Source organism: Petaurus breviceps, unplaced genomic scaffold (assembly GCF_028583685.1).
Source record: "Petaurus breviceps papuanus isolate PSGF00001 unplaced genomic scaffold, PetGlider_PUasm1.0 220, whole genome shotgun sequence".
In the NCBI taxonomy this organism is placed as follows: domain Eukaryota; kingdom Metazoa; phylum Chordata; class Mammalia; order Diprotodontia; family Petauridae; genus Petaurus; species Petaurus breviceps.
In genome coordinates, this window is record NW_027185876.1 from 4,571,339 (window position 1) to 4,588,140 (window position 16,802).

General features: G+C 39.7%; 1 protein-coding gene across 2 annotated transcripts in view; it reads left to right on the forward strand.

The window, feature by feature from the left end:
- Window positions 1-16,802, forward strand: part of DDAH1 (dimethylarginine dimethylaminohydrolase 1) — a 201,222-nt gene that overhangs the window by 122,832 nt on the left and 61,588 nt on the right. For both annotated transcript variants that reach the window (XM_069094583.1, XM_069094585.1), the window contains exon 2: window positions 14,044-14,143. In XM_069094583.1, coding sequence (XP_068950684.1) covers window positions 14,044-14,143 — 100 coding nt within the window. The remainder of the gene's footprint in view (window positions 1-14,043; window positions 14,144-16,802) is intronic.

Sequence of the window (16,802 nt, forward strand, 5' to 3'; positions counted from 1 at the left end):
TCCTGATTCCAAGTCTAACATTGTACCAATCCCAATGGGTTATTGTCCAGAAAGTTCTGTGCAGTTGAAAATAATTATTATGGCTTTGTTTCTCTAGTATTGGATCTTTGAGGAAAGATTATTATTGCATGTTCACTGTATGTGTCCATCTCAGACCATAACCCTAGAAGAGTGATGATGGATTCCCCCTTATCTGAATATAGCAAGTTTCAGTCTAGGCATGCCAAAAAAAGTATTACAGAAGTTCTGCCGCTTGCCAGATGTGTGACTTGGGGCAAGTCACCCCCACCAAGATTTCATTTCCTCATCCTCATTAAATGAGGATAATGAGACCTGTCAATATGCCTTATATGTTGTTGGCTCTTGGGATCAGATGAGGTGATGCATGGAAAAGCATAGAGCACTATTCTAATGTTGTGCAGATTAACTGGGACAAAGTAAAATAACTTCTTAGGTGGCACAGTGGATAGAGCAATAGACCTAGATCCAGGAATACCTGAATTCAAATCCAACCTCAGATTACTGTGTGACCTTGGGCAAGTCACTTAACATCTATTTACCACAAGAATTAGAAATTGAGGGAATGGGGGGCAGCTAGGTGGTGCAGTGAGTAGAGCACTGGCCCTGGAGTCAGGGGGACCTGAGTTCAAATACAGCCTCAGACACCTAATACTTACTAGCCATGTGATCTTGGGCAAGTCACTTAACCCCAATTGCCCTGCCTTCCCCCCTCCAAAAAAAGCAAAAATAAAAATTGAGGGAATGCCCCTCAATTGGGAGATGACTGAATAAGTGGTATGTAAATGTAATGAAATAATATTGTTCCATAAGAAATGGTAAGCAGGCAGATTTCAGAAAAACCTGGAAAGATTTGCATGAACTGATGCTGAGTGAAGTCAGAAGAACCAGGAAAACACTGTATACTGTGTTTTATGTGATGACTGACTTTGGTAGAATTAGCTCCTCCAAGAAATGCAATGATCTAAGACAATTTCAATAGACTCATGATGGAAAATGCTATCCATGTCTAAAGAAAGAATTATGGAATCTGAATGCAGATCAAAGCATACTATTTTTCTTTTTTGTTGTTGTTTCTCATGTTTTCGTTCTTATGATTTTTTTTCCTTTTGTTCAGATTCTTCTTTTACAACATGAATAATGTGGAAATATGTTCAATATAATCATACATGTATAGCCTTTATCAGATTGCATGCCATCTTGGGAAAAGGGAAGGGAAAAGAGGGTGGAAAATTTAGAACTCGAAATCTTATAAAACTGAATATTGAAGGGCAGCCAGGTAGCACAGCGAGTAAAAGCAACAGCCCCAATGTTGGGATGACCTGGGGATCAAATCCGGGCTCAGACACTTAGCACCCACCCAGAAACACCTGGCTGTGTAACCTTGAGCAGGTTACTTAACCCCAATTGCTTAGGGGCGGCCAGGTAGCTCAGTGAGTAAGAGCACCGGGCCAAGCATCAGGATGACCTGGGGATCGAATCCAGGCTCGGATACTTACCGTGTTTCCCCAATAATAAGACCTATCCCGAAAATAAGCCCTCCCCTTACTGTGTAAGATTCCTCTAAAATAAGCCCTCCCCTGAAAATAAGCCCTATTGAGATTGCTACTGTAGTGAAGGCGATCCCCTGTGCTACACACTACATTACAGTACCCTCTGTATGCACCGTCCCCCCCCGTGAAACGCACGCCGCACTCCAAGCTGCATCCAATCAGAGCTGCAGCAGTGAGCGCGTCATCCTGTTCTTTATTGAATTCATTATTGAATAAAGGTACATTTTTTTGTTCACGTTTACCTGTTTATTAAAATTGCTGTCAATGTTCATTAAAATAAGCCCTCCCGTGAAAATAAGCCCTCTGGTGTTTTTCTGTCCAAAAAAATTAATAAGACAGTATCTTATTATCGGGGAAACACGGTAGCACCACACCCAGAAATAACTGGCCATGTAACCTTGAGCAAGTTACTTAACCCCGATTGCTTTTTAAAAAAAAGTGACCACTTGTTCCAAGTAACTTCTATAATAGTATTCAAATATTATGTCATATTATCATAATTAAAGTACAAGGATCTTTAAACTTCAAATTCAAGATCTTGACTTCTATCCCTTATCACTAAGGACCACCTCAGATGTCTGCTTTTCTATCTAACCTACTAACCTAGCAGATACAATTTCTTTCATCAGTGATTGAAGATATTTCATTGACCCCGTGTCATTCTAAATATCAATTTTCATTACATAGTATGATAGATATAGCTATAAAAGTTGCAGACAATCAGAATGAATGTATGGGGTATGTGCTACAAAAGGTTCCTTGTTTATTTTTAAACTGAGTTTTTGCTAAGAGCCTATTTTATTGTTATTCATTCCTGTCTCCTAAAGATAAAATATAGAAAAGGGTTCTAGTTAATTAAAAGATATGGTGATTCATGAAGGGCTCCTTCCCCCAATTTAATCAACATAAGGGAACAAGTTGTCCCCCTGTGCCAACCTTCTCAGGTGCTAAAAACTAAGGGCTAATCATTCAGATGCATGCTGGCCTTCCTGGACATTCCTGGCAAGCTTTTTACATTCTGTGTCCTGTTTACCCAGGATCCTTAACCGGGGCACAATTTAGTATCCAAGGTCTCTAATACACAGAAGTATCATTCATCTCAAACATGAAGAGAATTTGGATCCAGAGTCCCTCTGGTACATGACCTTGTAAAACTCAGTAGACTTAAGTGCACAGAGCCCAAAATGGAAGGCCTGTATCCTAAGCCTGATTTTAGCAGTAATGTCTAAGGAGACCTTGGGCAAATCAGCCTGGTATACTGGACAGTGCAGATGCTTAAATGCTTATTTTCTAGTCTCAGTTCTATCATTTACTAGCCATGAAGGCTCATGTGACATTGGAAAGTCATTTAACTTGTCTGAGCTCCTCTTTCCTAGCCCAGCTTACTTGTTGCTACCTCAACAAAGTTTTTCCTGGTTCCCTAAGCTGGAAGGGTTTCATCCCTGCTCAAATTTCCCATGGCATTTGTCAGAATAAAAGGCAATTGGCCTCTGAGGTATAGAAGAACATGGGGCAATGGGCTATGATGGGCACCACAAGTGCCCCAAAGTATTTTGGGCTGATTTCATTAACCCTTCTACCTAGGCTTCAGCCAGCTGGCTGGGTCATTTACAAGAGTGAGACAGAAAGAATGGAGTACCATTGACGCAGATGGCCTCTGTACACTGGTTTAATTCACAGGTGAATGAATACAAAGGCCAGTTGAGAGAATAGGCTGTGTTGGGCAAACCAGTTTTAACAGCTTACCTGGGCATCCCCCATCAAAAATGATGTTAAACATGTACTCCTGTTTGTTCAAGATCTTGAACTCAGAATCCAGGAATGGGGGAGGTGTGCAGTTGGTACCCTGTATGGTGCCTCATTCCAGGGAGCTGACCAGAGATTGCTAGGGTCAGCTTATGCTGCTCCCACCCTGCCCTGAGCAGCCTTCCTGCCCTAAAGATCTGCCTTTGCCAGACTCAAGGGACCCTGGCCATTCAAAGTTTGGTCATCCTGAAAAGCTTCTGCTAGAACTTTTGTGTTTATCATGTACTAAGATCTTATCTGTCCTGCGACTTTGCAAGCTATTTGTGCTTTCTATTAGCAAATACTTTATTTACCCTTATATATCCATAGTAGTTCACATTTATATAGTATGGAATAGCTTGCAAAATACCATACAGACACATTTGATCCTCGAATTAGATCGGTCAGCTAAGTAGTTTTATTATCAGCCCCATTTTAGATGAGGAAATCAGAGTCAGAGGAAATCAAGCAACTTGACAGTGGTTAAACAGACCAAGGTACTGCTACACTCTATCCACTGAACCACACTGCCTCTGCCATCAAATACACAATTGATGTTTAATAGATATTCATTAAATTGGGTCTCTAAAATGAGACATGCACTAAATTATATTTAACATCCTTTCTAGCTCTAAAAGGCTTTCATCAGGCCTGGACACATCACTGGACTTCTCTGAATCTCATTTTTCTCAGTTATCTCAGCAGCAAAATGGAGAAGATAATATTTGTGCCCCCCAGCCTTGCAGGGCTTTTGCAGATAAAGTGATCCCTAACTCTTGAAGCACTAAATAAATGTAGGTTTTCCTTGCCTAAGCTACAAACTCCATGAAGACAGAGACTGTGCCATATCCCAACTTTCTAAGCACTCCTATCTTCAGCACCTAACACAGCACTCGGCATATAGGTGACACTCAGTAACTATTTATTGAATTGAATAATGTACAGAACAAATGGAATGTATTTTCAACATGAACAAGGGGAGGGATATGCAGGATCTCAGCACCACTGCCTTGCCTAAATGGGTGCTAATTAACAGAGAAAGTAGAGATTTGGGAAGGACGGTCATTAATTAAGGAGCTCCTGTATAACTTTAGGATGGCATCAGGTTGCCAGCAAGCTATGAATCTATGGGATAGTGCTCATCTGAGAGGGAATGTTCCCGCATCAACCTCTTAATCACATCATTAGTTTGTCCCAGTTAACTTAAAAAGGCAAGATAAGATCCACTGAAAGTTCCCAGGCTCGTAGATTTAGAGCCCAAAAGGACATTCTATGTCATTGAGTTCAACTCTCACTTTACAGAGAAAGAAACTAAGATTCAGTGACTTACCCAGGGTGACAGAGCTAGAGAGAGACTTCAGTGCAACCAGCGTGCTGTTAGTGAAGCTCTAATGTTGTGCGTTTCAGTTGTGTCCAACCCTTTGTTACCCTGTTTGTGGTTCTCTTGGCAAAGAAAGGGGAGTAGTTTGCCATTTCCTTCTCCAGCTCTTTTTACAAAGGAGGAAACCGAGGCAAACGGGGTTAAGTGACTTGCCCAGGGTCACACAGCTATGAGGTATATTAGGCTGGATTTGAACCCATGAAGATGAGTCTTCCTGATTCCAAGCCATGTGCTCTATACACTGTACTGCCTGGCTCCTTTTATTGCACTTCACTTCTGCTGGGCTAGACTGTGCAGAGATAGGAGAGGCAGTGTGATACAGTCAACAGAATGCTGGACTTGAGAGTCAGGAAGACACTAGCTGTATTAGCCTAGACAAGGTACTTGATCATTCTGATTCTTATTTAACTCATCTATAAAGTGAGGATAATGATATCATTCATTTCATAGAGTTATTGTGAGGATCAAATGAAATGGGCTGCATAGCAACCTGCAGCCTTGGGGCTGGGGGGAAGGAAGGAGGGCACTACTCTTTTCACCAAAGTTACTTAGTTCTAGACTTGACCCTGAGGGAAGTCAGACCCCAAAGAGAAGGAATGAGGCTTTTCTCCTATTCCTTGGCTCATTTATGCCGCCATCCCAAAGCAGAACTCTGGGGGGAACTCTCTTAAATAAAGTCTAGGTAGAAATCTTGTCCAAGGTCTCCCCTAAAAGGGATTAACAGTTTATCTGCTGGAAAATTACTTAATGTATCAAGTAGTTGATGTCAGGTATAGGGCAGTTATTTATTTCCTCCACCACAAAATAAGCCCTTTAAGTGCAAAAGATTCCTAAGTACACACTGACCAATACTTAAAAAGTAAAAAAAATAATTCACCGCTTCTAAAATACTCTCCCAGAAGTTTGATTCTTCAACATGAAACACTTTTTTTTTTTGCTTTTCTTTGGTGAGGGGAATGCAAGGCAATTGGGGTTGAATGATTCGCCCAAGATCACACAGCTAGTAAGTGTTAAGTATCTGAGTTCACATTTGAACTCAGGTGCTCCTAATCCCTGTGCCAGTGCTTTACTCACTGCGCCACCTAGCTGCCCCACATGAAACACTTTTTAAGACTGAATCTCCAGACAAACCATGTTCTGGCTTGGTCTTTCCTTTTTCATTTAAAATAACTCTAGGCAGTATAACATACCTGGGAGTACACCTGCCAAAACAAACCTGGGAATTATATAAACAGTATTGTTTTTTAAATTTATAAAATATGATCAGATTTAAATAACTATAAAAATATTAATTGTTCATGGGTAGGCAGGGCCAATATAATAAAAATGGCAATTCTCCCTAAACTCTTTTATATACTTTCTTAATCCTTTCAATTGTAGTATCTTCTTGGTGGTGGTCATGGGACTCTGAGAAGTTGTGGAGATTACATCCTGCTGGGCACCTAGCACCAGGACTCAGGAGCTCTCAACCTCACATGGTAGCCACTAAAACTGGACACATCCACCTCAGGATTTCTCTTTGGTCACATGTGTTCAGGGAAATAAACACAAAGAAGAAGGGGCAGCTAGTGACTTGAGATCCAGTCTCAGGCAAAGACATGTATACATGCCAAAGCACCTGTCATTCTCTCAAGCAAAAGCAAGACTTGGTTAAATAATAGTTACTGCCACCAAATGGTGACAGTGCATATTAGGATTCATAGACACTCAAATAAACATCAACGTTGTCCACAATGTCTCTATTACATTAGGATGAAACAGATCATGGTAAATATCCTATTAATGTCAGCAACTAAGTAAAACCTAGTGTAGAACTGTGGGCGAAGTCCAGTGCTATTATAAGCCAAAATGGATGTTATCTCTTCAGTTAATAAATTTTTAAAAATCCTTTGAAACTCTGCAGGAAGGGAGAGATGAAAGAGCCCAAAGGAGTGGTCTTGTTGTTTTTCCATAGTAAAGAATAATTCTCCCCTGCTCTTATGCATTTTCTACATATTCACTTGTCTTAGTCATCTACAGGTCTGCAAGTGACTTCTTCCTTTGGGAGATGACCAGCCTCAGGTCAGAATATGAGGCAGCTGAACAACCTTGCGGCAGAAAAGGATGGATGGGAAAGATAAGAAAAACTTTGCAAGAGACAAGTTGTTAGGCTAAAAAGGGAAATGGAGCTCCTGTGGGAGGGAATATCGAAGGAGAAAGACAGGGGAAGTAACAAAAGAAGAGATATGAGAGAGAAAGAGAGTGAGACTGGGTAGCTTATATGATTAGTTGGCACGTAGACTTCCAAATATTTTATAACGTCTACAGCAACTTTAAATGGAATTTCTATCTCTTGCTGTTGGGCTTTGTTAGTAATATATAAAAATGCAGGTGATTCATGTGGGTTTATTTTATATCCTGAACTTTGCTAAAATTGTTTATTATTTCAAGTAGTTTTTTCCTTGATTCTCTAGGATTCTCTAAGTATATCATCATATCATCTACAAAGAGTGATGGCTTAGTCTCTTCTTTGCCTGTTCTAATTCCTTCAATTTCTTTTTCTTCTCTTATTGCTAAAGCTAATGTTTCTAGTACCATATTGAATAACAGTGGTGATAATGGACATCCTTGTTTCATCTTAATGGAAATGCTTCTAGCTTATGCCCATTACATATAATACTTGCTGATGATTTTAGGTAGATGCTACTTATCATTTTAAGGAAGGCTCCATTGATTCCTGTATTCTCTAGTGTTCTCAATAGGAATGAGTGTGTATTTTGTCAATAGCCTGTATGATTGTTTCATCTCCCCAATCTTGACATTAGTCAGCTAATCTTCTATTTATTTAGTGTGACATGATTATACTCTGGCCCCACTGTTTCAAGACCAGACGTGTTACATTTTACTCTCCTTCTGGGTTTTCTGGTGCCCTGAAGGGGTCACACAGACTTTCTCTTCTCTACGGACAGGTCCAACCCCAAATGACTTGTGTTCTCTACAGTGTACCCCATTTTGGGGGGCCTAGTGACTGGCATCTCAATGCCATTTAGCTTTTACAAAGGAATATTTACTTTCAAGCCTTAGCAAGCACAAACATAAAACATTTTCCCGTTATCCTCAGGGGCATAATTCTCCTCTCCCATATCACCTTGGTCTCTGGGAAAGGGAGTGGGATGAGGAGGCTCAAAATCTAGCTCAATTCATAGTAGCATTAGTCTCAGCAAGTTCAAGTCTGAACTAGTATCCCTGGACCCTTTCTCCTTAGGTTTTTTGCTGTTGGACTGGCTGTATTACCTGACCTGGATTCCTGGACTCCCAGGTCCCCTTGGCTTGAGCTTCTGGGTCAGAGTGGAGACTAATATCCCTGCACCAAGAATAGAAAAGAAAGAAGTCCAAAACCCCAGATCCATTTCTCCAAAATTTCTCTCACTTTACCAAGAAGGGAAGAGGGAAGCAGATAGCACTCAGGGTCCTTCCCCATGATAGCATGATATCCCTAGCTGTAAATGAAGGAATCACGTTTACCCTCAGACTTGAATACAGGAAAATCCACGTGAGTTGGACATTTTAAAGATAACCAATGTTTTCAGCTATGTTGTCGTTCAGTCATGTCCAAATCTTTGTCGACCCCATTTGGGTTTTTCTTGGTGAAGATACTGGAGTAGTTTGCCGTTTCCTTCTCCAATTTATTTTGCAGATAAAAAAAACTGAGACAAACAGGGGTAAGTGTCTTGTCCAGGGTCACACAGATAGTAAGTGTCTGATGCCAGATTTGAACTCAGGTCCTTCTGACCCCAGGACCAGCACTCTATCCATGGTACCACGTAACTCTCCTGCTTTCAGCAATGCAGCCATTGAAGGGGAAAAGGCTGTTTCAAAAACCATGGTAGACCAAGGCAGAATGCCTACATATGCGCCATTTCTCCAGTCCTCCAGAAACAGGATCTTTCATAGGGGTGTTCCCATCTTAGGTAGCCTAAGCAAACCCCATTACATTAATAACTCACCATTATTCTGGACACAAGTCATCGGTATTTTAACATGTAAAGTATCTGTGATTTCACCAGTATGGTATTCTCTCCTTCACTATAGATCACACCCCCCACCCAATATCTGAGTAAGCTGTCAGGAATTGATGGGTTTAAAAAGTTCAACATCCTGTGGCAAGCTTGGTGGATGGCAATTCAACTAGTATAGTAGATGATGGCAAGGATGATGATGATGATGATGATGCAGATGTAAATTATATTTGTTACTCAAAATCTTAAGGAAAATACTCAAATTAGGAAGTACAGCTTCTAATCTTGAATTAAATCATTAAATGCCAAAGTATACCAGCTGTCTCTGGGGTAACATGGAGGAAATCTTTTTAAGAGGACCTGTTTCATCTTATGTTGTACCTATACTGTGCTATTTCAAAAGCAGAGATGATATTGATTTCTAAGAGATGCTGTCAGCCATCCCCTTCTTGATATTTTCTCCATCCTTGTCCTCTTTTCCTCTGATCTTTTCTGGTTCTTTTCTTGCTTCTAAGACATCTCTTCATGATTTTTGGCTTCTCTTCCTTCTGTTGTGTCCAAATATAGATGTCACCCAAGACACCCTTTGCTTTCTTCTCTTTCTTTCTTCCTACTCTCTTGACATTCTTATCTACCCACTCATGACTTCAGTTATCCCCTCAACCTAATCTCCCTCTCTCTTTACCCTGGCCTCTCCCTTGAGTTCCAGTTCCATATTTCTTAGTCCCTGCTGGATATTTCCACCTCTAATACTGCAAATTCAACATGCCTAAAATCCATCCAATTATTCCTACTCAACCTTCCATTTTGGTCAGTGTTATCATTCTTCTCCTAGTCACCCAGACTTCAAACTGGAGAGGCATTCTTGATATTTTAACTTTTGACAGTCCTTCACACTCTAGTATGCCCATTAGTTGCCAAGCCCTATCAACCTTACCTCTGAAATTACTCTCACATCTGTCCTTGTCTGTCCACTTTTACTGCTACCATCCCAATTTAGGAGTAATTACCTCTCACCCATACTATGATAATAGTCTTGTAATTGCTCTCCCTGCTTTACCATATATGTCTTCTACAAACACATCTGTGACACAAATTCCAAGGTAATTTTCCTAATGAACTCCCTTGGGCAAAACATTTAGCAACTTCCTGTTGATTGCCTATAGGATAAAATATAAATCCTTAATCCTAGCATTCAAGGCCCTCCTCAGTTTGGTTCCAATCTATTTTTTTTCTATTTTAATTTCACCTGGCTTACTCTCATACACTCGGTGTTCCAGACAAACAGGATTGTTTGTGATTTCTTGACATTGTACTCCTTTTTCCCATCTCCTTGTATTTGTATATTCCATCCCTGTGCCTGGAATGATCTTTCACCCATTGGAATCCAAGGATAAGTTTAATTTCTGTCTCCCTCATAAAATCATCTTTCTGTCTCCCATTTCCTTTCCCAGTTAGAATTATTCTCCCTCCTCTGTCTCATTCTTCCATACAACTGAACTACATTCTGTCTTATATTTAATCATGTACTTCCCTTATCCCTCTGTGAGAAGGGTGTGCAGTTCCTTGCGCTGGAATAAGGAAAATGAGATAATTTAGGACAAAATTAATTTAGCCATAGTTTCAATTTCTTTCCATTTTCATGAGTTAAATGACCCATTGTCAAATTCCAGCTTCTGGAAGAAATTCTGTTTTTTTCTAAACGCTTCTCTCCACCCTGAGTAATGTTAAGTTCCATTTGATGGGGTCACTGTCTCGATGAAAAGCTGGGTGGGGTTTTGGGGGGAGTATTGGGTTTGTTTTCTGAAAGTTAAGTGAAACAACATTAACCATAGACATGAGACCTCAGGACAGGCAGTTCCTTGAAGGTTGGGACTTTGGATTTTTTCCTTCGACAATCTCCACTTTTATAGCTATATTTAGTATTCTGGCTGCCTACATGACTGGCTTGCCATGCCTCCCTGTCAGGATAGCATGGAGCCTGTTTGTAGCTGAAGTTTGTCTGTTTCACCAGAGCCCTGGAGCCAAGTGCATGTGGTTTGCAGTGGGCACCTACTACCACCTCTCCCACTTGTCCAGAAAGACTGCCTTGGGGTCCGTTTTGTCACCTTTCTACTCTGTGGTCCTTCAGCTCTCACAACTAGCAATGTGGAATTTTTGTTATTGTTTTTAGTAGTGAGGTTCTCCGATGAAGTCTAACCATGAAGGCAGTATCCCCCACTCACACTCCCACCCACCCCTCCCCTTCTCTTGGTTGTGGTGTGGAAGGATCAGAATGTCATTGTTTATATGGATGTGACTGAGTGCTACAAAAAATTACTATCTTTGCACAAGAGCCAGGTTTTATATGCCAGGGCAGCTGTTTTAACTTTTCAGAAACCGCAGAGGTTTTGCCTAAAAACAAAAAATTAATAATAATTTCAGAGGACATAGTTTTAAAGTTACAGGAATACATTATTTCTGAACCTAGTACAGAGATTTTTTTCTTCTCCCTTCCAAGTACTAACTAGGTCCAACCCTGTTTAGCTCCCAGGATTGGACAAGGAGCTCCCTGATTAGTCCTGTACTCCCCTAACCCTCCACCCTTGTATTTTTATCCTCTCTGGTAACAACGGAAAAGGGTTAAGGAAAAAAAAAATAACGAATACGGTGATTATGTCTGAAAATGTGAGGAACATTAGGCATTTATGATTTGGGGCTTTTCAATTACCCATAGCTCAGTGTTTAAAATTCTCTTTTCATTTACACTGTTGTTGTCATTGTGTGTTTTGTTATTCTGGATCTGTTCATTTCACAATGTCAAGTCATAAAGGTCTTCCTATCTTTCGCTAAGAATATAATAAAATGATGTCAAAAATAGTTGACTGGGAAAGAACAGAGAAATAGAGACTGCACTGAGATTCTAGTCCTGCCTCCAATGGATGACCTTGGGCAAGTCACTTTTTTCTCAGGGTCTCAATTATCCCGTCTTTAAATAGGGAGAGAAGGAAGTATCCTTGAAGATATATAAGGTTCTTTCAGCTCAGGTATTGTAACTAAATTACAGTTCTACAGGGGCAAAATCTATTGTTCCTAGACTGGAGACAGTGCATGCAGAATTCTCAGGCCAAATTACATTTTTATGATCAAGTTCTTACTGTCTCTGAAAAAAGGAGGTTACAAAAGAAGCATTCCCTTCCCTAATAGGGACATTAAATGGCGATACTACAATTCTCATGCTCTCCCTCAATTCAGTGTATTTTCCATTAACATAAATGGTAGTGATGCCAGAGGAAGACAGCTGCATAATTTCCAGAGTTCAGCAGAACTTAACAAGTCATGGTAAATATTGCTTTGCTGCTTCTTTTTTTCATTCACATTATAGCAAAAATTCCACTTCCTCTTACACAGGGCAGCTTATTCTCCTGATGAGAGAGGTCATTCGATGTAGTTATTACACCATTAAGACCATCTCATCCATGGAAATAATTTTTTTTATTGTTCTGAGTCACTCGGGTTTGTGGAATCTTTACATGGGTTCCAGAATGAGGGTGAGATGATATATTTATTTTACTTTGTATCCTCTTGAAAGATTTTTTTTGCCTGCATGAATATAAGCCTTGTTGTTAAAGTATTTCCATATTTTTCTTACATTAGGAATCACTCTGAGATATTTATGTCTACAGAACTCTTCATTCACAATTCACCATGTGTGTACTCAGTGCTTGTGATTTGGCAGGGCTGGATGCTTTTCTGGTGTTTTTGCATTTTTCCCTCCATCCCTGTTTACATCTTCTCATCCTATGTCTCTCAGCCATGCTGGAAGCAGTGCAGACCTTAGAAAAATGTTTAGACTAATTGGCTGCTTCCCATGAAAAAGTCTTGTATTAAATTAAGGATTTCAAAAGACATTGCTGTATTTTTAAAATGCTTCCTGGTTTCTGTCTCTAGGTATTGTAATTAAGTAAACTGTGCTGGAAGTGGTCTATATGACAGGTTGGCTTCAGATCAGAATGTCTTTGTGCTTTGAAGACTGGGTTCTGGATTCCTATAAAGATTCAAAATTTCATTTCAAAATTGTAGGTTTATGATTTCAGGGAACAGAAACATAGCCACATACACCTTAAATTAACTGCAGAGTTTCTTGAAAAATATGCAAACCATGTGGACCTTCTCATATAAGGAGACAGTCCCATCCTGTTCACTGGGTCCTTGTCTTTGTCTAGCCCTAGGAAATTAAACTGCCCATGTAACTGTTCCCAGAAGGCAACTCTGTCCAAGCCACAGCTCAACTACTCACTGGCTCACGGATCTTAGGGTTTTGTACTTTGAGAGAAAAAGGAGATGACAGTCTCTTACAAACCCGGTTTGAGTAGGTAATAGAAAGCTAAACACATGTGGTGATAGAATTCCTTTGGAATCAGAGACCAAATTCAGAGATATTCATCAGTCACTCCTCTATCTTGCCTCTTCTCTGGACTTAATCTAAGCAGCCTGCATCGAAACTTGTCTTTGGTTTGAACACATTCAGTATATTCATTAATTATCTATAGCAGTGATATCAATCTCTGATAGAAACAGATCCTACAGCTTGCATGCAGACTTGAAAAACTACAAATTAACATTATCTATGTTTAATTTTATTTTTCTTTTCTTTTTTGCTATTTTTATTTTCTTAAACATTTCACAATTATATTTTGATCTAGTCTGACTACACTTAGGATTTTGGGGGGGGCCACATGCAGCTGAGTTGGACACCTTTGATCCATAGGGAACAAAATTTATTGAAATTACTTTTTTATCAGTTTGATCATAAACTGGAAAGACTATTTCAGATTTATGGATACACTTTAAATTCAACACTCAAAAAAACTCAACTAGAAAACAAGAACAGGTTTTTTTTATATTGGTTTATGTATTCAAATGACCATTGGAACTGATGGTCCTTCCTTTGTACAAATGTGATTCCTGAGGTAGAGTCTTAAAGTAAATCTTATACTTTTAGGGAGTAGGGGTTAGGTCTTTGAAGGGATAAATCAATTTTCTCAGCTCACTATTGATGTTTCAGAGACAGACACGATTCTAAGGAGAATATATACAAAAGTAACTTGACCTTGGGATAGAAAGGGATAAAAATGAACAGGTTCTAATGGGAAACTTCCTCTTTCTCACCACTGAGAGGAAATGAGTTGAGCTTAGTGATTGGGGCCATTTCTGTATGGCAGTCCTCTTTGTTTCTATTGGTGCTTGTGTAGAAGGAGAAAATGTTTTCTTTTTCAGAAATAAGATGGTTTTTGAGATTCTCAATTCGTTCTTTTTATCCCCACAGGTTGACATGGTGAAAGGAGCATTAGAAAACCTTCAGCTCAACATAGTAGAGATGACAGATGAAAATGCAACCTTAGATGGTGGAGATGTTTTATTCACAGGTATGGTGATATATGCATAGCTTCTCTATTTTTTAAAATAAATTTCTATTTGAGAGGTGATTGAACTCAAGACTGAAATGATTTACAGATAAGATTCTTTCCAGAGGTAAAGTGAATTTTAATAATTTGAGACGCACATTGGTTTGGCTTGATGCCACAGTAACAATAACAGTACTGAGAGTTAAGATTAGGGACCAGACCTATGATTTCATTGGTCTAGGGAATTCCCAGATGAGGAAACTCCCTCTACTAATGAATATCAGTACCTGTTCTTCGACCTATGGACTTGGAAAGTTGCTTAGAGTATTGAAAGATTATATGAATGGCCCAGGGTAACATAGCCAGTAGGTCAGAAGTGGAATTTGAACTCAGATCTTCCTGATTCCCTGGCCATCTATCAGTTATACCCTGCTGCCTTCACCATTATACCATGTTTAGTAATACTAAACAAAATCCACACACCTAATATCAATATTAATTTTCTTCAATCACTTTCTTGTTTAAAATTGAATTGCTTCTTTGGGTTTTGTGTGGTCATTAAAGGAACCAGGTTTCCACATGTTGAATAACTATTCTAGTTCTTTATGATAAATTCATAAATATCTGTCTATTATCTATTGTTTTCAAGTTTCCAAAGAACTTAACATTACATGTTTACTTGTGATCCTCACCACAACCCTATGATGTGAGTATTTTGTAAAATCATGCATTAAATCCATAACAGTCTAAGTCAGAGGGTTCTTAACCTGGAGTCCTTGGAAGGGATTCATAGAAAGATTTCAGGGGGTATATAACCTTTGAAATATACCTTTTATTTCACTAGTCTTCAAATGAAATTTAGCATTTCTTTCTTTTCTAATTTTTTAAAAACCATCATTCTGAAAAGACAGCTCAGGGTGGGTGTAAATAGCAATTATTTCTGTTTTGGCCAGAAGCTCTGAGGGTCTTCCTTTCCCAGAATGACTCTTTGATAAAGGGAAACTAGGCCATCTTTTTCCTCAGTTCTTACCTAATCTAATGGGAGTTGCCTCAGACAAACTAAGACCTTGGAAAGACGTTAGCTTGAAAAGGCCAAGGTGTCTCACTGAATCTGGGGCCATCACTAGTATTCCTGAACTATGGCTTGCCAATGGACTCCAATGGCTTTGGAGGAGAAAGTGAGGCTGGTGACTGTTGCACAGCCCTGCCTCACTTAAATCCAACTCACTTGCAAGTCAAGACATCACCCTCTTGATGTCATTGGTTCTCTTAAAGAATGAACAACAGACTTCTCCAGACCATCAAAGTGGGCTCTATGACATACAGACAGTAAAGACCTCTTGGTCCAAATTAGGTTAGAGAGTTAGGGTAGTTGGGAAGAAAGCAATCAGAATTCATCTTTAGTTCAGAGCCAAAGCTAAGAGAGACATCTTGAAGTGAGCATCTGTTGCCAGTCACTCAAAGGAATGCAGGTACATTCTAACCTGATACCAGAAGGGAAGAAGGCAATAATAGCAATGTAGAAGCTGGAGTCATCAGTCTTTGACTTTTATTCCTAGGTCTGATATTAAATGCCCAAGTCAGATCGTTTGGCTTTTAATGCCATCTGTGACATACCAAATCACTGAACATATACACATTGCATCTGCCAGGTAGGAATTCCTCAGGAACACCTAGTGCCATGGATCTGGGGTTTATCACAGATGCCATATGTGTAACTTTGAGGGTTTTGAGTAGCATAGACCAGCACTTTGTCTGTCTTGAGTTAAATGGAGTATTGAGGAGCCTAAACTATAAAGGACTTTTCTCTGTAGTTATTAACAAGATTTGACTTCTATATAACATATAATTGCATCCTGGAAGGTACAGATACCATCAGGAGTAAGAACTAAAAATAAACATGCATTGTAAATTCACATAGGAGCCCTTAAAGAAAGACATCAGTGTATCATGTTCAGGACCAATGGTCTAGGAGTGAAGAAACCTGATTTTTAATGGTAAATGTGTCACTAATTTGCTGTGTGACCTAGGGACAAGTAACTTAAACTCTCTGAAACTTATGGAGTTGGGCTAGATGCTTCTTTGGGACCCTCTACTTTCTGAAACATCTCTTTTCCCTAGGGTTTCTCTCCTTACTTCTCTACTAAACCTAAGAGACTCAGGGGTTGTCTTTGGAAGCAGCGAGGGTAACATCAATCTCTCAACCAGCTAACTGCTGGGGGTATTTTTATTGTAGATGATATATATTTGCCTGAAACCATGATGGCTGTGAGGTTTATTGTTCTTAGCACAGCAATAAACAAGTCTTCTTTATTTACAGGCGCCAAGATCATACATATATTTGTGATCATAAATCGCCTTTTGTCATTCTAACCTACTCTTTTCTGAACAGCCTAGTCAGCCGTGGTTCCATATTAACAGAGCAGAGCCAATTCCCCTGCATCCCCATAATCACTGTAAAGCTCAGGATCGTACCGTTCTTCAAGACACTAAATGGTTCCCTAATGCCTCTAGGAGCAAGCACAAGCTTCTTAGCATGGCGTAAGAGGCAACTGGATGGCACGATGACTTGGAGCCAGGAAGAACAGAGTTAGAATTCTGTCTCTTACTAGATGTGTGGCTCTGGGCAAGTCACATGTTCTGGGAGCCTCAGTTTCCTCATCTGTAAAATGGGGATAAT